At 43.3% G+C, this 18,879-nt stretch overlaps 4 protein-coding genes across 4 annotated transcripts; 1 reads left to right on the plus strand and 3 right to left on the minus strand.

The window, feature by feature from the left end:
• Positions 1–2,557: 2,557 nt before the first annotated feature.
• Positions 2,558–6,894, minus strand: LOC6053317 (uncharacterized protein K02A2.6). Its single transcript, XM_038259080.1, has 2 exons — positions 3,303–6,894; positions 2,558–3,204 (listed from the first exon to the last, which is right to left on the minus strand). The coding sequence occupies exons 1-2, from the start codon at positions 6,892–6,894 to the stop codon at positions 2,558–2,560; spliced, it is 4,239 nt and encodes a 1,412-aa protein (XP_038115008.1).
• Positions 6,895–14,259: 7,365 nt separating this feature from the next.
• Positions 14,260–16,031, minus strand: LOC6047517 (estradiol 17-beta-dehydrogenase 11). The gene is made up of 4 exons (XM_001864532.2): positions 15,628–16,031; positions 15,140–15,573; positions 14,950–15,078; positions 14,260–14,481 (listed from the first exon to the last, which is right to left on the minus strand). Exons 1-4 carry the CDS (start codon positions 15,991–15,993, stop codon positions 14,409–14,411), a joined length of 1,002 nt encoding a protein of 333 aa, XP_001864567.2. The 5' UTR covers positions 15,994–16,031; the 3' UTR covers positions 14,260–14,408.
• A 290-nt stretch (positions 16,032–16,321) lies between these two features.
• On the minus strand, positions 16,322–17,569 carry LOC6047516 (uncharacterized oxidoreductase YoxD). Its single transcript, XM_001864531.2, has 5 exons — positions 17,198–17,569; positions 16,962–17,138; positions 16,648–16,904; positions 16,459–16,587; positions 16,322–16,389 (listed from the first exon to the last, which is right to left on the minus strand). Exons 1-5 carry the CDS (start codon positions 17,567–17,569, stop codon positions 16,335–16,337), a joined length of 990 nt encoding a protein of 329 aa, XP_001864566.2. The 3' UTR covers positions 16,322–16,334.
• Positions 17,570–17,767: 198 nt separating this feature from the next.
• On the plus strand, positions 17,768–18,879 carry LOC6047514 (estradiol 17-beta-dehydrogenase 11). The gene is made up of 4 exons (XM_001864530.2): positions 17,768–18,139; positions 18,200–18,376; positions 18,437–18,693; positions 18,747–18,879. The coding sequence occupies exons 1-4, from the start codon at positions 17,768–17,770 to the stop codon at positions 18,877–18,879; spliced, it is 939 nt and encodes a 312-aa protein (XP_001864565.2).

Raw genomic sequence — 18,879 nt, forward strand, 5'->3', positions numbered from 1 at the left:
CTTCCCTATACCCAAATATGCTATTTTGTGTCATTGGTTCACCCATACAAGTCTCCATACAATTTTGGCAGCTGTCCATACAAAAATGGTATGTAAATATTCAAACAGCTGTAACTTTTGAGTGAATTTTTTGATCTATTTGGTGTCTTCGGCAAAGTTGTAGGTATTGTTGAGAACTTTTGAATAATAGGTACACGGAAAAAATTGCAGATTTTTTAATCAACTTTTTTTTTCACTAAAACTCAATTCCCCAAAATACGTATTTTTTGATTTTCGAGATTTTTTAATATGTTTTAGGGGACAAAAATCCGCAACTTTTGAGCCATAGAGAAACATGGTCAAAAAATCTGCCGCCGAGTTATGAATTTTTGAAAAAATAGTGATTTTTGGAAAAAATCGAAGTTTCATGCAAAAGCAAGTTTGACATTATTTTTAATGCAAAATTGAATTTGCAATCGAAAAGTACTTTACATATTTTTGATAAAGGGCTCCGTTTTCAAGATATAGCCACCGAAAGTTTGATTTTAGCGAAATATTTGCAGTTTTTCAATTTTTAAAAATAGTGACCGTGAGTGACCATTTCTAAAAATATTTTTTTTTGAAAAGTTCAGAAAATTTGCTATAAAATTGTCTAAGAGACATTGAAGATTGGACCTCTGGTTGCTGAGATACAGCGGCTTAAAGAAAAAGAAACACGAAAATTTAAGTTTTCTAAGTCTCACCCAAACAGCCCACCATTTTCTAATGACGATATCTCAACAACTAATGGTCCGATTTTCAATGTTAATACATGAAACAATTGTGAAATTTTCCGATCTCTTCGAAAAAAATACTTTGAAAATTTTAAAATCAAGACTAACATTTTAAAAGGGCCAAACATTGAATATTACGCCCATTTAAAATGCTAGTCTAGATTTAAAAATTTTCATAATATTTTTTTCGAAAAGATCGGAAAATTTCACGAATGTTTCATATATTAACATTGAAAATCGGACCATTAGTTGTTGAGATATCGTCATTAGCAAATGGTGGGCTGTTTGGGTGAGACTTAGAAAACTTCAATTTTCGTGTTTCTTTTTCTTTAAGCCGCTGTATCTCAGCAACCAAAGGTCCAATCTTCAATGTCTCTTAGACAATTTTATAGCAAATTTTCTGAACTTTTCAAAAAAAAATATTTTTGGAAATGGTCACTCACGGTCACTATTTTTAAAAATTGAAAAGCTGCAAATATTTCGCTAAAATCAAACTTTCGGTGGCTATATCTAGAAAACGGAGCCCTTTATCAAAAAATATGTAAAGTACTTTTCGATTGCAAATTCAATTTTGCATTAAAAAATAATGTCAAACTTGTTTTGCATGAAACTTCGATTTTTTTCCAAAAATCACTATTTTTTCAAAAATTCATAACTCGGCGGCAGATTTTTTGACCATGTTTCTCTATGGCTCAAAATTTGCGGATTTTGGTCCCCTAAAACATATCAAAAAATCTCGAAAATCAAAAAATACGTATTTTGGGAAATTGAGTTTTAGTGAAAAAAAAGTTGATAAAAAAAATCTGCAATTTTTTTTTCCGTGTACCTATTTTTTTCTCAATAGTCCTCAACAATATCTACAACTTTGCCGAAGACACCAAATTGATCAGAAAATTCACTCAAAAGTTACAGCTGTTTGAATATTTACATACCATTTTTGTATGGACAGCTGCCAAAATTGTATGGAGACTTGTATGGGTGAACCAATGACACAAAATAGCATATTTGGTCGTAGGGAAGGCCCCCACAAAGTTTGAGTCAAATAAAAAAATACAAAAAATAAAAATGGTCGAAATTGGCCGATTTCGTAGAGAGTTGCTCACATCCGATATTTGTCCGAAATGTCATGCTCATATCTGCGTTTATCTATTCCATTCTCCATCGGTTTGATGGCCGAGCGGGCTAAGGCGCCAGTTCTTACTGTTGGTGCTGGGTTTAGGATCCCGTCGGTCGCAGCTTTTTTTTGTATTTACAAAAATTGTACAATGTACATGCAGTGTGTAACATGTCTTTTTTGACGAGGTGATGTGCATGCTTTTGCATGCGATTTTTCCATCGGGTTGTTTGCTGTGTTGACTGTGTGGACTGTGTTCACGAATAAAAAAATCTAAGTCCAAATATCAAACCATTATATATCTGAAATCTGTTGAACTCACTATTTTCTGTTGAAAGATATAATTTGAAACTCAAATAAAAAAGCCATTTCAAATAAGCCGTTCTAAAACCACTAAAAATACTTGTATTGTTTTTTATCAATTTTTAAATTTTTTAAATACAATTGAATGAGTTATTTCTTTGCTAACTTTTATTTGAGTTATCAAAATACAGCTTTGAATTCCTATATTAACCTCAAAAATATTTCAGTGGGGTCATGTTATTAGTCTATTGTTAGAGCCGTTGCTAGGCTACTAAAAGACAGTTTAGTTGTAGCGGAAAAACTGTTTATTTGCATCCGACTGGTTTGCTAGTCGGGATTGAACTCACTTGCATCAGCTGTGCAGGTCAAGGCCTGCTACATCTCCCCCTTAAGAGATGTCGTACATGTTCAACCACCGTGGAATCCTAGACGGTCGAACGGGACGTCGTGGACCAACAGGAAGTATCGGCGTCTGCGGCTTCGGCGGCGTAACGGGCTTGTCGGTGGGTACGGCATCTTCAGGCAGCACAAAGTGGTTTGTGCCAGATCCACCTTCCAGTGGATCTTCGGTTCCAGGCAGGGCCGGTGGTGCGGGACTGTCCGGAACAGGAATGTTGATCTCGATGGGAGCTTCAGGTTCTTCCTGGTCGGCTAACAGCATCGGTCGAGCTTCTTCGATCAGGATCTCCCACGGTAGACGTTGTTGGACTTGGTCAGGAACTTCAGCATCGTAGCGAGGGCGTAATTGGTTGACGTGCGAACTCACGATCCTCTGTCTTCCTTCCAGGTCCAGCTGCACGATGTAGTTAACGGAACCTTTCCGTTCGACGACACGGCCGGGAATCCAGGACTTGGTGTTGCGCTGGTGGTACTCGGCGTAGACCAGGTCATCGTCCTTGAACTCGCGTTTGACGGCTCCATGCCGACGGTTGAACTGCTCGTTTTGCTTGTGGTTGACGGCGACCGGTGTGGCAGGAACAGGCTTCTTCAGCAGGTCCAGTGTGGTGCGCACCGGTCGTCCAAGGAATGCTTCAGCTGGAGACGTCATGTTTGGTGTGTTCCGGTTGGGCGTGGAACGGTACACCGACAAGAACGTTTGCAGGTGCTCCAGTGTGGGCGAGCCTTCCCCTCACTCAACTTCTTGAGGCCACGTTTGAGTGAGTCAACGAATCGCTCCGCTTGGCCGTTTGACTGCGGGTGGTAGGGCGCAGTGCGGAGATGGGTAACAACATTCGCACGGCAAAACTCCTCGAACTGCCCGCTGGTGAACTGCGTTCCGTTGTCTGAGACCAGGACGTCCGGGTTGCCGTAACGGGAACAGGTCTCACGAAGCATGTCCAGGGTTGCAGTTGCGGTTATGGCACGAGTGCGGAAGATCTCGGGCCACTTGGAGTAGGCATCCACGATGACGAAGTAGTAGTAACCATCGACTGGTCCAGCGTAGTCGATGTGGACACGTTGCCACGGCCTGTCCGGGAGAGGCCACGACTCGAGGGTCGCCTTCGTCGGGGATTTCGCTGCAGCAGCGCACGGTTTGCACTGGCGAACAAACTGCACCACATCGTCGTCTACGTTCGGCCAGTAAACGTAGCTGCGGGCCAGAGACTTCATGCGGTCCATCCCTGGGTGTCCGCGATGCAGTTGGCGAATGATCCGTTTGCGGAACTTGAGGGGCACGACGATCCGATCGCCGAACATCACACAGTCGTCGACGACTTGGAGTCCATCGCGCCGAGCGAAGAACTTTCTGACGTCAGAGTCAGCAATCAGCTTGGCGCTCGCTGGCCAACCTTCGTTGAGGAAACTCACCACTTGCTGGAGAACTGGATCCTTTCGCGTCTCAGCCACGATCATCTTGTGAGTGACTGGAAGATTGCTGATTGAGTCGTCGAGGATGGCTCTGGCTTCGGATTCGACGTAGACGGCGGCGATCACGTAATCCTCGTCTGGCCGGCTTTGGGATGACATCAGCCGGGAGAGGAAATCAGCGTAGCCGAAAGCCGTCGTCGAAACGTGCTGGATGTCGAAGTCGTACAGCAGGAACGTCAAGGCCCAGCGTTGAAGACGATTCGCCGTGTAGACAGGAATGCCTTTCTTCGAGCCGAATACCTTGAGCAGCGGTTGATGGTCGGTTTGCAGGAGGAAGTGGCGTCCGTACAGCATCTTGTGGAATCGCGTGACAGCGAAAACCAGAGCCAGGGCTTCCTTCTCCACTTGTCCGTAGTTCATCTCCGCCGGCGTCAGTGAGCGAGAGGCGTGTGCGATGGCCTTCACCTCACCGGACGGGAATCGGTGCATGATGACGGCGCCGAGGCCGTACTTCGATGCATCTGCTGCGACAACGATCTCCTTGGACGGGTCATAGTGGGTGAGCAGCAGATCGGAAAGCAGGATGGCCTTGAACTGCTCGAACGATTTCTGGCATTCTGCGGACCAGCGCCAGGGTGCGTCCTTCTTGAGCAGGTTGTCCAGGGGAGCCCGGAGCTGCTTCATCTGCTTCACGAACCGTCCGTAGTAGTTGATTGCGCCGAGGTAGGACCTCAGCTGCTGGACATCCTTCGGCGGCTGCATCTGGGCAATGGCCTCCGTCTTGGATGGGTCGGGCCGAATGCCGTCTTTGTCCACGATGTGTCCGAGGAACTTGATCTGTGGCAGAGCGAAACGGCACTTTTCGATGCGTAAGTGAAAGCCATACTCACGCACGCGCTCGAGAACAGCGCGAAGACTGCGATCGTGATCCTCTCTGGTGCGGCCAGCGATGAGGATGTCGTCCAGGTACGTCTTGACTCCAGGAATGCCGGCAACCATGCTGTTGGTGATGCGCTGGAAGGCTCCAGGCGCCGGCTTGACTCCAGGCGGCAGTCGGTTGTACTGGAACAGGCCACGATGCGTGTTCACGGTGAGCAGCTTGCGCGATTCCTCTTCGACCTCGACCTGCAGGTAGGCGTCAGACAAATCGAGATGTGTGAAGAAGTGTGCGCCAGCCAGTTCCGCGAAGAGGTCGTCGGGGTGAGGCAGCGGGTGACGGTCAGATTCCAGCGCGTTGTTCAGCCCCGTCGAATAGTCACCGCAAATCCTGACGGAGACGTTGTCCGCCTTGCGCACGACGACTATCGGAGCTGCCCAGTCCGAAAATTGAACTGGCGAGATGATACCGTTGTCCTGGAGCCGCTGCAGTTCTGCGTCCACCTTCGGAAGAGCGGCGTACGCCACTGGTCGCTTCGGGCAGTAGGTTGGACGTGCGTCGGGCTTGAGGTACAGCTTCACCTGCGCTTTGGTGCATCTACCCAGCGTGCTTCGGAAAACCTCCGGAAACTGCTGCTTGAGTTGCTCGATGACTTGGTCGGGGCGTTGGTGCACGGCGTTGACCAAGTTGTTGATCGGAATAGACCACAGATCGAAAAGATCCATCGTCTCGATGCCAAGGACGTTGAGTTCGGCGCTGTCCGAGATGAAGATGCGTCCACGCTTGGTGACGCCTCCGATGGTGATCTCGGTTTGGAACTCGGCGAGAAGGTTGAGGCTGCTTCCGGAAGCCGTGACAGCAGATTCGTCGGTGGGTCGAGCGGCTGGCTGTCCGATGCTGGTCCATGTTTCTTGCGAAATGATGGTGATGTCGGACGCCGAGTCGTGCTGGAGCTTGACTGCTGTGCCGTTGAGCTCGACCGGAACGAACTTACGCTTGCTTCCGATGTTGCAGACCTTGAAGATACCTTTCGACCTCACGTTCTCCTTGGGCTTCGTCTGCTTCGAGGTGGTGGGCTTGTTGCTGGAGCAATAGCCCTCTTTGTGTCCTTGTTGCTTGCATCTAGAACAGGTGTGCGAAGCGAACGGACACTCTCGAACGTAGTGGTTGTCCCCGCACTTCCAACAGGGCGTTTTCGGGGTTTTTGGTTTCCCCTGCGAGGCAGGCTTCTTCTGGTTGCGAGACACAATGTTGACGTTGCGTGCATCCTTGTTCTCCACCATCAGCGTGTCCTGCTTCAAGTTGGCCACACGGTGGCACTCTTCCACGAGGTTCTCCAGAGTCACCCTGCTTCGGACAGCAACGCCTGCTGCGCCAGCGTCGCCAGCGTCGCCGGCGGCAGCGCCTGCTGCGGCTGCTTCAACAGCTGCGGTTTCGTCGGCTTCAAGCTTGGAGATCAGTCGGGCTCGTATGTCCGCGTCCCGTGGCGATTGGAGTCCACAGACGAACCGGAGCGCTTTGAACTGGTCCGAGGAAAGCTTGGAGAGCTGGAACGCTTCACAGTGTTTGTTCACCGTGGCAGCATACGTCGTGAAATCATCCGCGTCGTTCTTGGCGTACTGCAAGCACTGGTAACGGGCGTGGAAAACGGATTTCTGCCGGCCGAAGAGCTTCTTGAGCTTCGCGACGGTCTGCGCCAGCGTGAAATCCCGGGGATGGTTGGGAAGAACCGTGTTGGTGTACTTTTCGTGGACGGGCGTGCTGAGCTTCCGTAGAAGCAACCTCACTCGAGCGGGGTCGTCGAGGTCCTTGCCGTCCTTGGTGAAAACGTCCTCGTACCTCCCGTACCAGCCATCGAAGAAGACTCCGGCATCCGGATCGTACTGGAACTCTTGAATTCCGCTTGCCAGCGACTCGACGATCCGTTCTGCGCCGCCAGTCGGATGACCTGGGTTCTGCAACCGTTCGAGGGTCTCCTGCTGCTTGGCCAAAATGTCCGTCAGCCGCAAAATCGCGTTCTTCAAGTCCGGATCGGTCATCTTGATGACTTCTTGAGGGTTTGAGAGCTTCGAGAATTTTCCGAGAAAATTTTTTCTCCTCGTCGCCAATTGTTAGAGCCGTTGCTAGGCTACTAAAAGACAGTTTAGTTGTAGCGGAAAAACTGTTTATTTGCATCCGACTGGTTTGCTAGTCGGGATTGAACTCACTTGCATCAGCTGTGCAGGTCAAGGCCTGCTACATCTATAATTGGTTTATTTTTGAGTTATCCAACTCTGCTCAGTAATTTTCAAAAGTTTACGTATTGTTTGCTGCACTTTTGTCCCTCCATGAAGTCTCTCTAAAACGAAAAAAAATTAAACGCAAAATCAGTACATCTTATATAGCCAATTGTGTCTGAAACGAAATTTGTCAAATTGTTAGGCGCTGTTGTTTTACAGGTGAGAAAAAAAAAACACTGAAACATAAAAAATTCTAGAACAAACCAAAGCATAGAATCGTAATACTCTCTCTATCAGCTGTGACCATTCCGACCGTGTTTGTTGGCTAGAGAAGGTGATGAACTTTAGTGCCCGCCGATAGGAATTAACTAACCCACACACTTACACTCACAAAACACACACACACACACCGAACTGTTTCCCCATGTCTTTACACCACACGCAGACATATCACTTTCTACTAAAACTACAAAGAACAAAAAAAGGATGCTAAGATAAAATCAAAAACATTAAAATCCGAATTTATCCAAAAGTGCGCGGAAAACGCGGTAGGCCATGCTCTTCCTCTTGACGCGAAGAGGAGGCCGCACTGCACTGAAACAAAACAGCACCCGCAAAGGAAGGCTTTCACCCCTTCTTCCAGGGCGGGATTCCTCTGACGGGAACGTTCGTAAATGTAGCCAAACTTAAACTTTGCTTAGAACAGAAACAACAAACAAAAGCTGACACTATACTGAGATGTAGTCTATCGACCTAAATCGTATCGAATGTGAACCGAACGCGGAGGGGGGGAGGTGGGAGGAGCTCCTCGGCGGAGAAGTGAATTCTACTAACTATAGTTATGACTAAACATTCATGTTGCAGGCGACATTATAAATAAATTGTCTATATTTAAACAACCCGGGGTGCAGATAAACACTAGGACACACGCACTGAGCACACTCAAATACTAGCAGAAAAACAAAACAAACAAACACTCTTTCTAAAACTGTTTAGAAAACAATTGTGTGGAAACAACACACTTTTTGATGTCAACCTTGAACGTGTCTCAATGTGGCTAGAAATGTAAGTTAGCGCAATAGATGTCAGTCCGCCACGCCACGGTCCACTCTTGGAAGTCCAACGTAAACAACTCTATATATATACGATAAGCCTTCAAAGTCCTGTAAGACCGAACGTTGATAAATGTTGAAACAAAAAGACCACGACATACTGAGAGTAGAAATTCGAAACAGTAGAGTAGAACCTATGAGAATGGGCCGCAAACTTTTCTCAGTGCATTTGCGGATGCATAAAAGTTAGTCAAATTAGAGTTGAACGGAAACAAAAATGTGCCACATTAAGTATCCCACCCGTAAACAAAAACAACTAACAAATTTTCAACTCTTTGAATTCGATGAAACACACAATATTCTGACCTTTGTAAAACGGACCAACCTTTTTGCCGAAACTCACAGAAAACCGACAGAATTTTTAAACAAACATGCTTCGTGCTGGTGCGAAACTTAACAAATAGAGAACCACCCCTAATTATCACATACACACAAACAAATAAAAACAAATACAATTGAATGTCTTAACCAATAGTACGTGACCGCGCGCAAAACAACAAAAACACACTCTTCTGAGGAGGCTAATAATTACACAAAATAAAAAAGAAGGAAAAAATCGATGTTTAACGTAACGAGTCTGTCGAGACAACAGCAAAAAAAACCAATGTGTCATAAAAATGCATGTGATTTTTCGTGGAGTGTAAAACGTAAGGAGAAAAGCGGAGGAATGGCGAACTAAGAAGAAGAGAAAAAAACACTAAAAAGAAATGTTATCGAAAAGAGAGCGCGAGAGAGAAATAAAAGAATATTAATTGGAGAAAAAAAAACTGTTAAATCGTTGATCTGATCTGAGAATAAGAGAGAGAGTTGATAGAGAACGTAAGAAACTGGAAATAATAAAAAAGAAAAAAATATATATTAGCGCGTAAGGATGAGAACATCAACCACATGAACACTAAAGAGTAAAAGGTATATACAAAAGAAGAAGAAGAAGAGAAAAAACACAACTTATAATATTAACTGAAAAAAATAAGAATAACGATAATACAAGCGACTATTTAAACCAATTGATAAGTTATTGCGAATGAAAATAAAACAAAAGTAATGAATTATACTGATATAAACGGACTAGATGGAAGAAAACAACAATACTGGAAATATAAAGTGATGTAAGTGACAAAGCAAAATGGGGTCGAACTTCTGATTGTATGGTAATATCACTTCCTTGCTGTATTCAGTTGTGATAAAATGCGGGCTTTGATAATCCAGTTGCCAACTCGGCTGCCAAAAACAGAGCTCCGATTTTGTGAAATTTTATGGAGAATTCCAACGAACGAACGAATTTTGCTGATTTGCATGTTTATGAATAGTTACGCTTTATAACGATTTTTCAAGATGTTCAAGCATTACTTGTGTGAAGTTACTATCCTAAGCTGAAATGTGTACTACTTTTCAACAGCTGATTATTTAAAAATTGGAACAGAGTTTGTGCGTAGTTAAAGAATCTATTGAATCGACTGACGGCAAAAAGTTACAAAATTACCTTCGAAAATAAAACGATTTTAACTTTAGACTTGGACAAATGAGCGATTCTCTACGAAATCGATTTTTAGTAATTTTAATATTTGAATTTTTATATCCGGCTGATTTTTTGTTGTGCCTTCGGTATGTACAAATAAATACAAATTTGGCAGCTCATACAAAATGATACACCAAAATTCTAATATCTGTATCTTTTGAAGGATTTTTTTCATCGATTTGGTGTCTTGGGCAAAGTTGTATATATTGATAAGGACTACACTGAAAAAAATGATACACGGTAAAAATTCTTTAGAGGGTTTAATTTCACTTTTCGTCACTAAAGCTTGATTTGCAAAAAACACTATTTTTTTCTTTTCTGATATGTTTTAGGAGGCATCAAATGCCAACTTTTCAGAAAAGTCCAGAACGGGCAAAAAATCTATGACCGAGTTATACATTTTTGAATCAAAACTGATATTTTTTTTTCAAAAATCAAAATATTGGTCGCAAAAATTTGTCAATCTAATTTTTCGATGTAAAATCGAATTTGTAGTCAAACAATACTTTATGGAAATTTTGATACCGTGCACCGTTTTTAAGTTACAGGTAGAGCGTCCAATTTCCCGGGGGACTACAAATTTCTCGGGAAACGGGAAATTTTCAGACAATTGCCCGGGAAATTCCGGCTCTAATAAATATTTTGCAACAAACTGTATAAGACAGTGGCTACAAGTCAATGTTTGGTTTTTCTAATTTTCTTAGTTTGAATCGTACAATAATTCCAAAAATGATCTTTGGTATTTTTTTTTATCGAAGTGTTGTCCAAAATATCAAAAATGCTCCACAATCATAAAATTTCTTTTATAACGTCATGATTCGAATTCCCGGACGCTTCGAAACCCGGACACCTCATCTTATTATAGCAAATTTTTATATAAAATATCGATTGTTTTGATGTTAACAGCTTATTTGTCATTCACTAACATTTCAGTCCAAATTTGTGCGATTCATTAGCCAAAACGAGTGGCCGGATTTCGAATCAGCTTTTAGCAGTGTCCGGGATTCGAAGCACAACAAGTCATTTTTATTTTCAAATTCTGATGAAAAATTGTTTGAAAAGCCATATTTTTCATGCATTCTCTTAAAACTGACTGTTAATACTACATCCTGATGATATTTCTACATTTTCAACTAATTACATGATTTTTTGTCAGCTATAACGAAAATGATATGCTACTAAGTGTCCGGATTTCGAATCATGACGTTACTTGCCTCTGTGACCAATTTAAGAGTATGGTTTGACACACAAAGTTGAAATGAAAAAAAAAATGCAGAAATGATGTTTTTTTATGACAAATAACTTTTCAAAAACAGTTCATATTGGTTTCAGCTCTTAAACAAAATATTAAAGCTTTAACTTCAAACAAATTTATGTTTTCAAATATTTGAAGCAAGATTTCAAAATATGTATGCAGTTTTTGGGCACTTCTTAGACAGTATAAACTAGTTTTTCAATGATTTTTTATTTGTTTTATTATGCCACATGGTTTTCAGGTTTATAATTGACTTAGGTTGAAAGTTTTTTCATAGCTCAAAAATATGAGATAAATTACACGATAAATTAACATCACTCCACAATCAGTCTTTCATTATTTGTAACTTATTTTGCTTCAAATTTCTTTTACCGTAAAACGAGGTGACTTTAAAAGGTTTGAGATTTTTCCGCAAAATGAAGAGTACAAATTGAATACGTACGGAATGATTTGTAAACATACTGACCGTGGTAGAGAAGTGCTCAAAGTATCTCAAGAAGAAGTTTCATAAAGTTTTGAAAAGTTTCAAAAGTTAGTTATCTATAATTAAGAAAATGTTGATGAAAGGCATTATTTCAAACTTCTCAAAGTGTCAAGATTTTCTGAATGAACATGATTTTGAATCGGAGAACGGGATGCATTTTTGGATTCTTTGGACAATTTTCCACTAGGAGAAGGTCAAATATGTTTGTGAGGGACCATCCACAAATCACGTAGACACTTTTTTGGAAATCTCAACCCCCCCCCCCCCCCACCACCCCTCTTGTGGACAATTTTTCATACAAAAAAAAACTTTTTTATATGGAGCGTGGACAATCCCCATACCCCTCCCCCCCAGTGTCCACGTGGTAAATAATATGTGTTTTTGAAACATTATGAAAAAAAATCTTTAAATTTATGGGCAATTTCAGTAGAACAAATTTCATATAAAATTAGAATTTTACCTAAAATTTATTTTTTTTTTTTTTGTTATAAAGCTTATAAATTTAGTTAACTAAATATAAAAATTGTTTTTTTTTTCTTTAAAACTATACCAGCAACCTTAGTTTAAACACCTTTAATCTGATTTTAAAGAGAAAAAATAATGACTATCAAAGTCATCCCGCAAATTGAACTAAGAATTTTCATCGCAACTATTTTTCTAAAAATTATTAAAAACAACTTTTTTTCAAAAATATTTCATGGACTTTGTGTGGCCTAGCCCAGTACATGTTTAAAAAATAATAATCTTGAGAAAAACCTTACCAGTTGGAAAATATTCCAAAAATAAATTGAAATCCTATCAAAGGCACCCTGGTTTACGGTACTATTGATTATAATTTTGAAGTATTTTTCTTGTAAAACCCTATTTAAAATATTTGATTATGTATACCAATTCAATTTTCATCTCATTTGATTTTGCTTCGGCAGGAAGGGTTAATATCTTTTTTAAATGATTTAACACCAATTATTATTTAATTAGTTTTGACATCAAATTGTCTGATCATCTTATCAATTCTTTATGAACTTTATAATGAATTTAATTGAACAAGATTATGTTGAATTTCTTTATTTATTATTTTTCAGAACATTAAAAAAAATGGTTCCAAAGATTAAGAAAATGTTGAAATTCAGGAATTCCCGGGAAATTAAAAGATTTCCGAGAAACGGAAAATATTTGTTTTTACCGGAAATCTCGGGAATTTATTTCCAGGGATGGGAAATTGGACGCACTAGTCACAGCAATTTTTAAGGTTACTTTTTTGAAAATAGTCGCAGTTATTTTTTTTTTAAATAAGTGCCCATGTTTGCGCACATTTGAAAAAAATATTTTTGATAAGCTGAGAAAATTCTCTATGTTTTGCTTTTTTGACCTTTTTTGATACGACGTTGCTGAGATGTTGCCGTGCAAAGATTTTAAAACAGGAAAATTTATGTTTTCTTTTTTCTAAAGTCATTTTCTAATGTCTCAGCAACTAATATTTCGATTTTCAATGATAAAATATGAATCATTCGGGAAATTTCCCTATCTTTTCGAAAACGATTTTTTTTAAATCAAGACTAACATTTCAAACGGGCAATATAACGCCCTTTAGAAATGTTAGTCTTGATTTTAAAAATATATCTCTGCTTTTCAAAAATATAGTTTTCAAAGTGGGCAAACGTGGGCATTAATTTTGAAAATTAAATAACGGCGATATTTTTTTTTTAAAACAGGTACTGGCTATCAGTAGCGTGCCCAGATCCTCGAGGAAGGTGGGGCAATCATATGGACGTTTAGAAAATTTCATCGTTTATGGACGCCCCCTGACTAAAATTAGAACAAATTTCTGAGGATGGTGGGGCAGCTGCCCCATGTTTCCCCACCCTGTGCACGGTAGTGCTGGCTATGACTCCAAAATGGTGCACTTTCAAAATTTCACTAGGTAGGTACATTTTGATCAATCAATGAGATTGAAAAATATTTCAATTTTTTGAAAAAAAAATCGTTAATGATTCTAAAATTCAAACTTGGTCAAAGATTTTCTGCCCTTTCTCGAAATTTCGGAAAAGTTGGCATTTGATGATGGAATATAAAAAAATAAAAAAAATAAAAAATTGTGTTTATTGCAAATCAAGTTTTAGTAACAAAAATTTTAAGAAAAAATCACCAATTTTTTTTAACCGTGTATCGATTTTTTTTCACTGTAGTCCTTATCCATACCCACAACTTTGCGGAAGACACGAAATCGATCAAAACATTTTTTCAAAAGATACAGTTTTTTTTAATTTTCATATACCATTTTTGTATGGTTAGCAGCCAAATTTGCATGGAAGATTACATGGACAAACTAATGATGCTTCTTTGGGCATACCGAAGGCACCAAAAAAGTTTTAGCCGGATTAAAAAATACAAAAAAAAATCGAATGAACTAAATCTCAACCGAGCTCCTCGCGAAGATGGAGCTCTGGATCCAGCCGTGTTATTTGTATTTTGTTACTCATGTATTTATGTTTTGTATTATGTGTTTACAAAAAGAAGTAGGTTTTTGGTGCCACTGCTTTGGTGGCGTTTCCTGCCTTAAAAAAAGTAAATAAAATTCAAATTCAAATGCTCAGGTAAGATTTTTTTTTAATTGTGATTTTTTCAGCGTTTTTCGACTGTTGTTTAAGCTAAAATAAATTGTCGATTTTCGTCCAGAAGACACCAACCCGCGATTTTTTCGAAAAGTACTACATGGTCACTGTCACAAGATAGCACACAAGCGACGAGTTGCCTATTGGATGTTATCATGAAAAGTCAAGGCGTTGTTTCAATTCTGTACTAAAAACCGCGGTCGTTAAGGTAAACGGTACAAGTGATTTATTTTTGAAACAAACAATACAAACACCCAATCAATAAACTTAGCTAGATTAACTTGGCTTCGATTCGATAAGATTGTAGCAATCAACCATGCTCACACCACATGCAAACGCTTGCACCTGCCCCTTAATCCAGCACGATGGGTCGTCCCTTCATCAGGACACTGTCCATCATTCGACGAATTTTAATCGGGATGTGTCTGAAAATGATAGGAGAAATTGTAATTTTAATTTCAAAATCAAACCATCCACATTAACGACCCCCGGGTCTTTTGTGGTCTCTATTGCAAGTTTCTGCTCGAACCTAGGAGTCCGAAGGCTTGAATGGGGAGAGCACCCAAACCTCTTTTTACTCCAAGGAACCTTCCACCCCAGTGTTTGAACTGACGACCTCTGGATTGCGAGTCCAACCGCCGCCAGCGATTCCACCGGAGTAGGCTTGGTTTGGTGTGTTGTTTGTACTTATGGCATGGCAACGACTCCTACACCTGGAATGACTTAACGGCCTAACAACCAAGGCCGGGACCGACATTTTACTTCCTCATCCGATGGAAGGTTGCAGCAGATGGGAATCGAACCCAGAATCATCCGCTTACAAAGCGGACAGCGTAACCATTCGGTCACGCACTGCCAATTGAATTTAATAATCCTGAAATCCTGAAACCTACTCGTAGTAGCTAAGCTGCCACGCTTTGATCGCGTCCGGAACCACAACCTTGCGCTGATTGTGGCAGATGGCCTTCACCACCGTTTTGGCCGTCTCCTCGGGGGAGAACTTTGGCATCGTCGAGACTCCCCTAAAATGAGGTCGAGTTGGTTTTTGAATTTGATAAAAGATATTTTTTTTTGTGATCTTACGGCGTCCGGTTCATCTTGTCCATCAGCTGCTTCCGGGTGTTGACCACAAACGGGAACACCGTCGTCGTCTTGACAAAGTCGGCCTGCCCAATCAGGTGCAACTCCTCGTCCAGGGCTTCCATGAACCCGCGCACGGCATACTTGGACGTGACGTAGTTCCGCATCCAACCGACCGGCGTGTACGCCGACGCGGATCCAATGGCCACGATGTGTCCCTTGCGGCGCCGGATCATACTGGGTAGGAATTGCTCCACCGTCCAGAACTGTCCCAACACGTTCACGTCCATCATGCGCTTGATCTGCGAGGGGAGGTTTTCGTCCTGGGTCAGGAACGGCAGCACGCCGGCATTGTTCACCAGAATGTCCACCGGTCCGATGTCACGCTCAACCTGACGGTGCAGCTCCCGCACCTGGTCGTAATCGGCGACGTCAAACTGAGAAAAGAACCATCAACCTTTGTCCACCAAAATCAACAGCAGATAACGCACCTTGTACGCAACGGTCTTCACGTTGTACCGTCTCAACTCATCGGCGACCCGTTCGCCGTTCTCCCCGTCCAGATCAACCAGCACCACGTTGCATCCCTCGCGGGCCAGCTCCGCCGCGATGGCCCGTCCAATCCCGTTGGCACCGCCCGTCACGAGCGCGGTTTGACCGCCAATGGTCTTGGGCTTTGACGGCGCGAAGATCTCCACCAACAGCTCGAACCACAGCGGTACGCTGCGAATCAGTACCGCCAGCAGGTCCAGCAGGGTCTGCACGATCCGGAGCGCCACCTGCAGGAGGGAACTCGGTTCCAGCGGCGGTGCCGCTACGTACGGCTGCGAGTGGACATCGACCAGCGAGTTGCTCATTGCGAAGCACTTTGAACGCAAAATAGCCCAATCGATTGTGGCAGCAGGCGGCGATATCTTATCGAAGCGATTGAATCCAAGAGTGCGGTGCGTTATTTTTCGGGTGTGCAGGGCAGACCTTATCGATCAAAGCAGGTCAATTTTGGGAGCCGTCGAGATTGCGCGTAATTTGACGCGCTTTAAAGGTTGCTTTGTCGTGGGACATGATTCAGTTGCTTTACTCGAGATGTTTTGACTGAATTTAGGTAAATTTATTATTTTATCAAATTACAATGTGTTTCAAAAATGAAGATACTGGGATCATCATGATCAGAAGGAGAAAAAATCCTTTTTTTTGGAAATCATGGTTTTGTCAACTGTTGGAACAAAAGTCTGGAAACTGATTTTGGAAGATCCCTGCAAAAAAAAATCATTCAACCTGCTGTTTCTCGCACAAAAAAAAACCCTAAGCCAAGTAAAACTTACTCAAACAACGCAAACTGCCACGTTTGCAGAAAATCTGGCACGAGAATCTTCCGCTTGTTGTTCCGGATCGCGCGCACAATATCTCTGCCGACCTCCTCCGGAGTTGGCACCGTCAACTCGGAGGAACCACTGAAAAAAAATAACACAATCATTTTATCAAAATTTTGAGGAAAAAAAACTGAAAATTACGGCAACGAAAGCAAATGCTCCGTCGTTTCCCGCCGGGTGCTGATGATCTCCGGAAACACGCTGGTCGTCACCACGCGGCCCTCGTACCCCGCGTGGTAGATTTCGTCGTGCAGGTCCTCCATAAAGCCCCGCACGGCGTACTTGGTGGTGTTGTAGATGCGCATGTAGCCGAGCGGGGTGTAAGCCGCCCTGGACGAGAGGCCCACGACGTGGCCGCGACCCCGGGCGTACATTCCCGGCAGGAAGGTCGCCGTGGTCTGTTTTGAAGTTTGATGTTTTTAAATATGCTTTTTTGTTGTGGTTGTTTTACGAACCCAAAAGAGTCCCATCACGTTGACGTTTACGGCACGGCGGAGATTTTCCGGCGCGTACTCGTCGTCCACCAAGAACGGTAAAACCCCAGCGCTGTTGACCACAATGTCCACCGGCCCGCAGTCACTTTCGATTTTGCGTCCCAGCTTTACGACCTCCTCGTAAACGGACACATCGACCTGAAAGATTCTAGTAGGTCAGACGAAATTCTTCACCTAGAACAAAACTCATGGCCTACTTTGTACATTGCGGCTTTGACACCAAGGTTAAGCAATTCTTTGACCGTTTTCTTCCCGTTGACCACATCCAAGTCGGCGATGATCACGTGACAGCCGTTCCGGGCAAGTTCCAGGGCTGTAGCGTGGCCGATTCCGTTGGAACCTCCGGTAACTAGGGCGGTCCAGCCGGCGATGGATTTGGGCGCGGGTGGCCATAGCCACTCGATGATCACTTTTATCCAAACTGGGATACTTTTGATCAAGAATTGGATAAAGTACAGGATCCGGTTGAAACGATGCCACAGCGATTTCGGTGGAACCGGTGGCAACGGGTTGTACGGTTGCAGCTGGAACTCGTACAGGGTTGATTCGTTGGAGCGGCAGATGGTCATTTTTGCTGGAAGCTTACCGAAAGACTTAACAACACAAATCATGGCTATGTTGATCGTTTCGACTCTTCATCGCTTAACACCGTCTACTACTGTGTTAACTCGCTGGCCTAACACATGTGCATTGGAGCAGAAAGCTCGCAGTTCTTGGGTTAAGGATAGCATTGTAGAACGATTAGTTTCGATCTACCACTCAACAAAATGATAACTTCCCGTTTCCACAATTCAACTCTGTACGAGTTCCAGCTGAAACCGTACAATCCGTTGCCACCGGTTCCACCGAAATCGATGTGGCATCGGTTCAAACGGATCATCTACTTCATACAATTCTTGGTCAAAAGTATCCCAATTTGGATAAATCTGATCATCCGTTGGATATGGCCACCCCCACCCAAGTCCATCGCCGGCTGGACCGCCCTGGTCACCGGAGGTTCCAACGGGATTGGCCGCGGGGTTGCGTTGGAACTTGCCCGGAACGGCTGCAACGTGATCATCGCCGACTTGGATGTGGTCAACGGGAAGAAAACGGTCAAGGAACTGCTCAAACTCGGTGTGAAAGCCGCCGTGTACAAAGTAAGCCATGAGTTTTGTTCTAGGTGAAGAGTTTCGTCTGACCTACCTTGTATCTTTCAGGTCGACGTGTCCGTTTACGAGGAGGTCGTAAAGCTCGGACGCAAAATCGAAAGCGACTGCGGACCGGTGGACATCCTGGTCAACAACGCTGGGATCTTGTCTTTTTTAGTGGATGACGAGTACACGCCGGAGAATCTGCGACGAATGGTGAACGTCAACTTGATGAGCCACTTCTGGGTACGCAAAAATGACACCTTTTCAAATCTACACTGACCCCAAAAGAAATCTCACTCACAGACCACGTCGACCCTCCTGCCAGGAATGTACGCCCGTGGCCGCGGCCACATCGTAGCGCTGTCCTCAGGATCCGCCTACATCCCCACGGGATACTTGCGGAACTACGCCACCACCAAGTACGCCGTCCGCGGTTTCATGGAGGAGCTGCACGACGAAATCTACCACGCGGGGTTCGAGGGCCGCGTGGTGACCACGACCGTGTTCCCGTGGGTCATCGGAACGCGCAAGGAGTCGATTGAGAAGCTGCTTGCGTTGCCGTAAGTTTGATGAGTTTATTTTTGAATCTACTACTGACAATGTTAAAACTTAGTGGAAACTCGGAACTGGACGTGACCACCCCGGAAGACGCTGGGCGGGTGATTGTCCAAGGCATTCGGAACAACACGAGGAAGATGGACGTGCCGAACCTCACGTATGTTTGGCCGTTGGCGTTGACGAGGTGA

The sequence above is a fragment of the Culex quinquefasciatus genome, chromosome 3, assembly GCF_015732765.1.
Source record: "Culex quinquefasciatus strain JHB chromosome 3, VPISU_Cqui_1.0_pri_paternal, whole genome shotgun sequence".
NCBI lineage: Eukaryota > Metazoa > Arthropoda > Insecta > Diptera > Culicidae > Culex > Culex quinquefasciatus.

What these genes read in the sequence shown, in the direction of transcription:
- LOC6053317 (XM_038259080.1), bottom strand. Translation starts at nt 6,894, where the DNA reads ATGACCGATCCGGACTTGAAGAACGCGATTTTGCGGCTGACGGACATT. An exon ending in ACGTGGCCTCAAGAAGTTGA is followed by an intron (nt 3,205 to 3,302) that starts GTGAGGGGAAGG and finishes TGACGTCTCCAG; the next exon opens with CTGAAGCATTCCTTGGACGA.
- LOC6047517 (XM_001864532.2), bottom strand. Translation starts at nt 15,993, where the DNA reads ATGAGCAACTCGCTGGTCGATGTCCACTCGCAGCCGTACGTAGCGGCA. An exon ending in TGAAGACCGTTGCGTACAAG is followed by an intron (nt 15,574 to 15,627) that starts GTGCGTTATCTG and finishes TTCTTTTCTCAG; the next exon opens with TTTGACGTCGCCGATTACGA. An exon ending in TGGCAGCTTAGCTACTACGA is followed by an intron (nt 14,482 to 14,949) that starts GTAGGTTTCAGG and finishes TATCATTTTCAG; the next exon opens with ACACATCCCGATTAAAATTC.
- LOC6047516 (XM_001864531.2), bottom strand. Translation starts at nt 17,569, where the DNA reads ATGACCATCTGCCGCTCCAACGAATCAACCCTGTACGAGTTCCAGCTG. An exon ending in TCAAAGCCGCAATGTACAAA is followed by an intron (nt 17,139 to 17,197) that starts GTAGGCCATGAG and finishes AGAATCTTTCAG; the next exon opens with GTCGATGTGTCCGTTTACGA. An exon ending in TGGCAGTTTGCGTTGTTTGA is followed by an intron (nt 16,390 to 16,458) that starts GTAAGTTTTACT and finishes TTTTTTTTGCAG; the next exon opens with GGATCTTCCAAAATCAGTTT.
- LOC6047514 (XM_001864530.2), top strand. Translation starts at nt 17,768, where the DNA reads ATGATAACTTCCCGTTTCCACAATTCAACTCTGTACGAGTTCCAGCTG. An exon ending in TGAAAGCCGCCGTGTACAAA is followed by an intron (nt 18,140 to 18,199) that starts GTAAGCCATGAG and finishes TGTATCTTTCAG; the next exon opens with GTCGACGTGTCCGTTTACGA. An exon ending in ACTTGATGAGCCACTTCTGG is followed by an intron (nt 18,377 to 18,436) that starts GTACGCAAAAAT and finishes TCTCACTCACAG; the next exon opens with ACCACGTCGACCCTCCTGCC.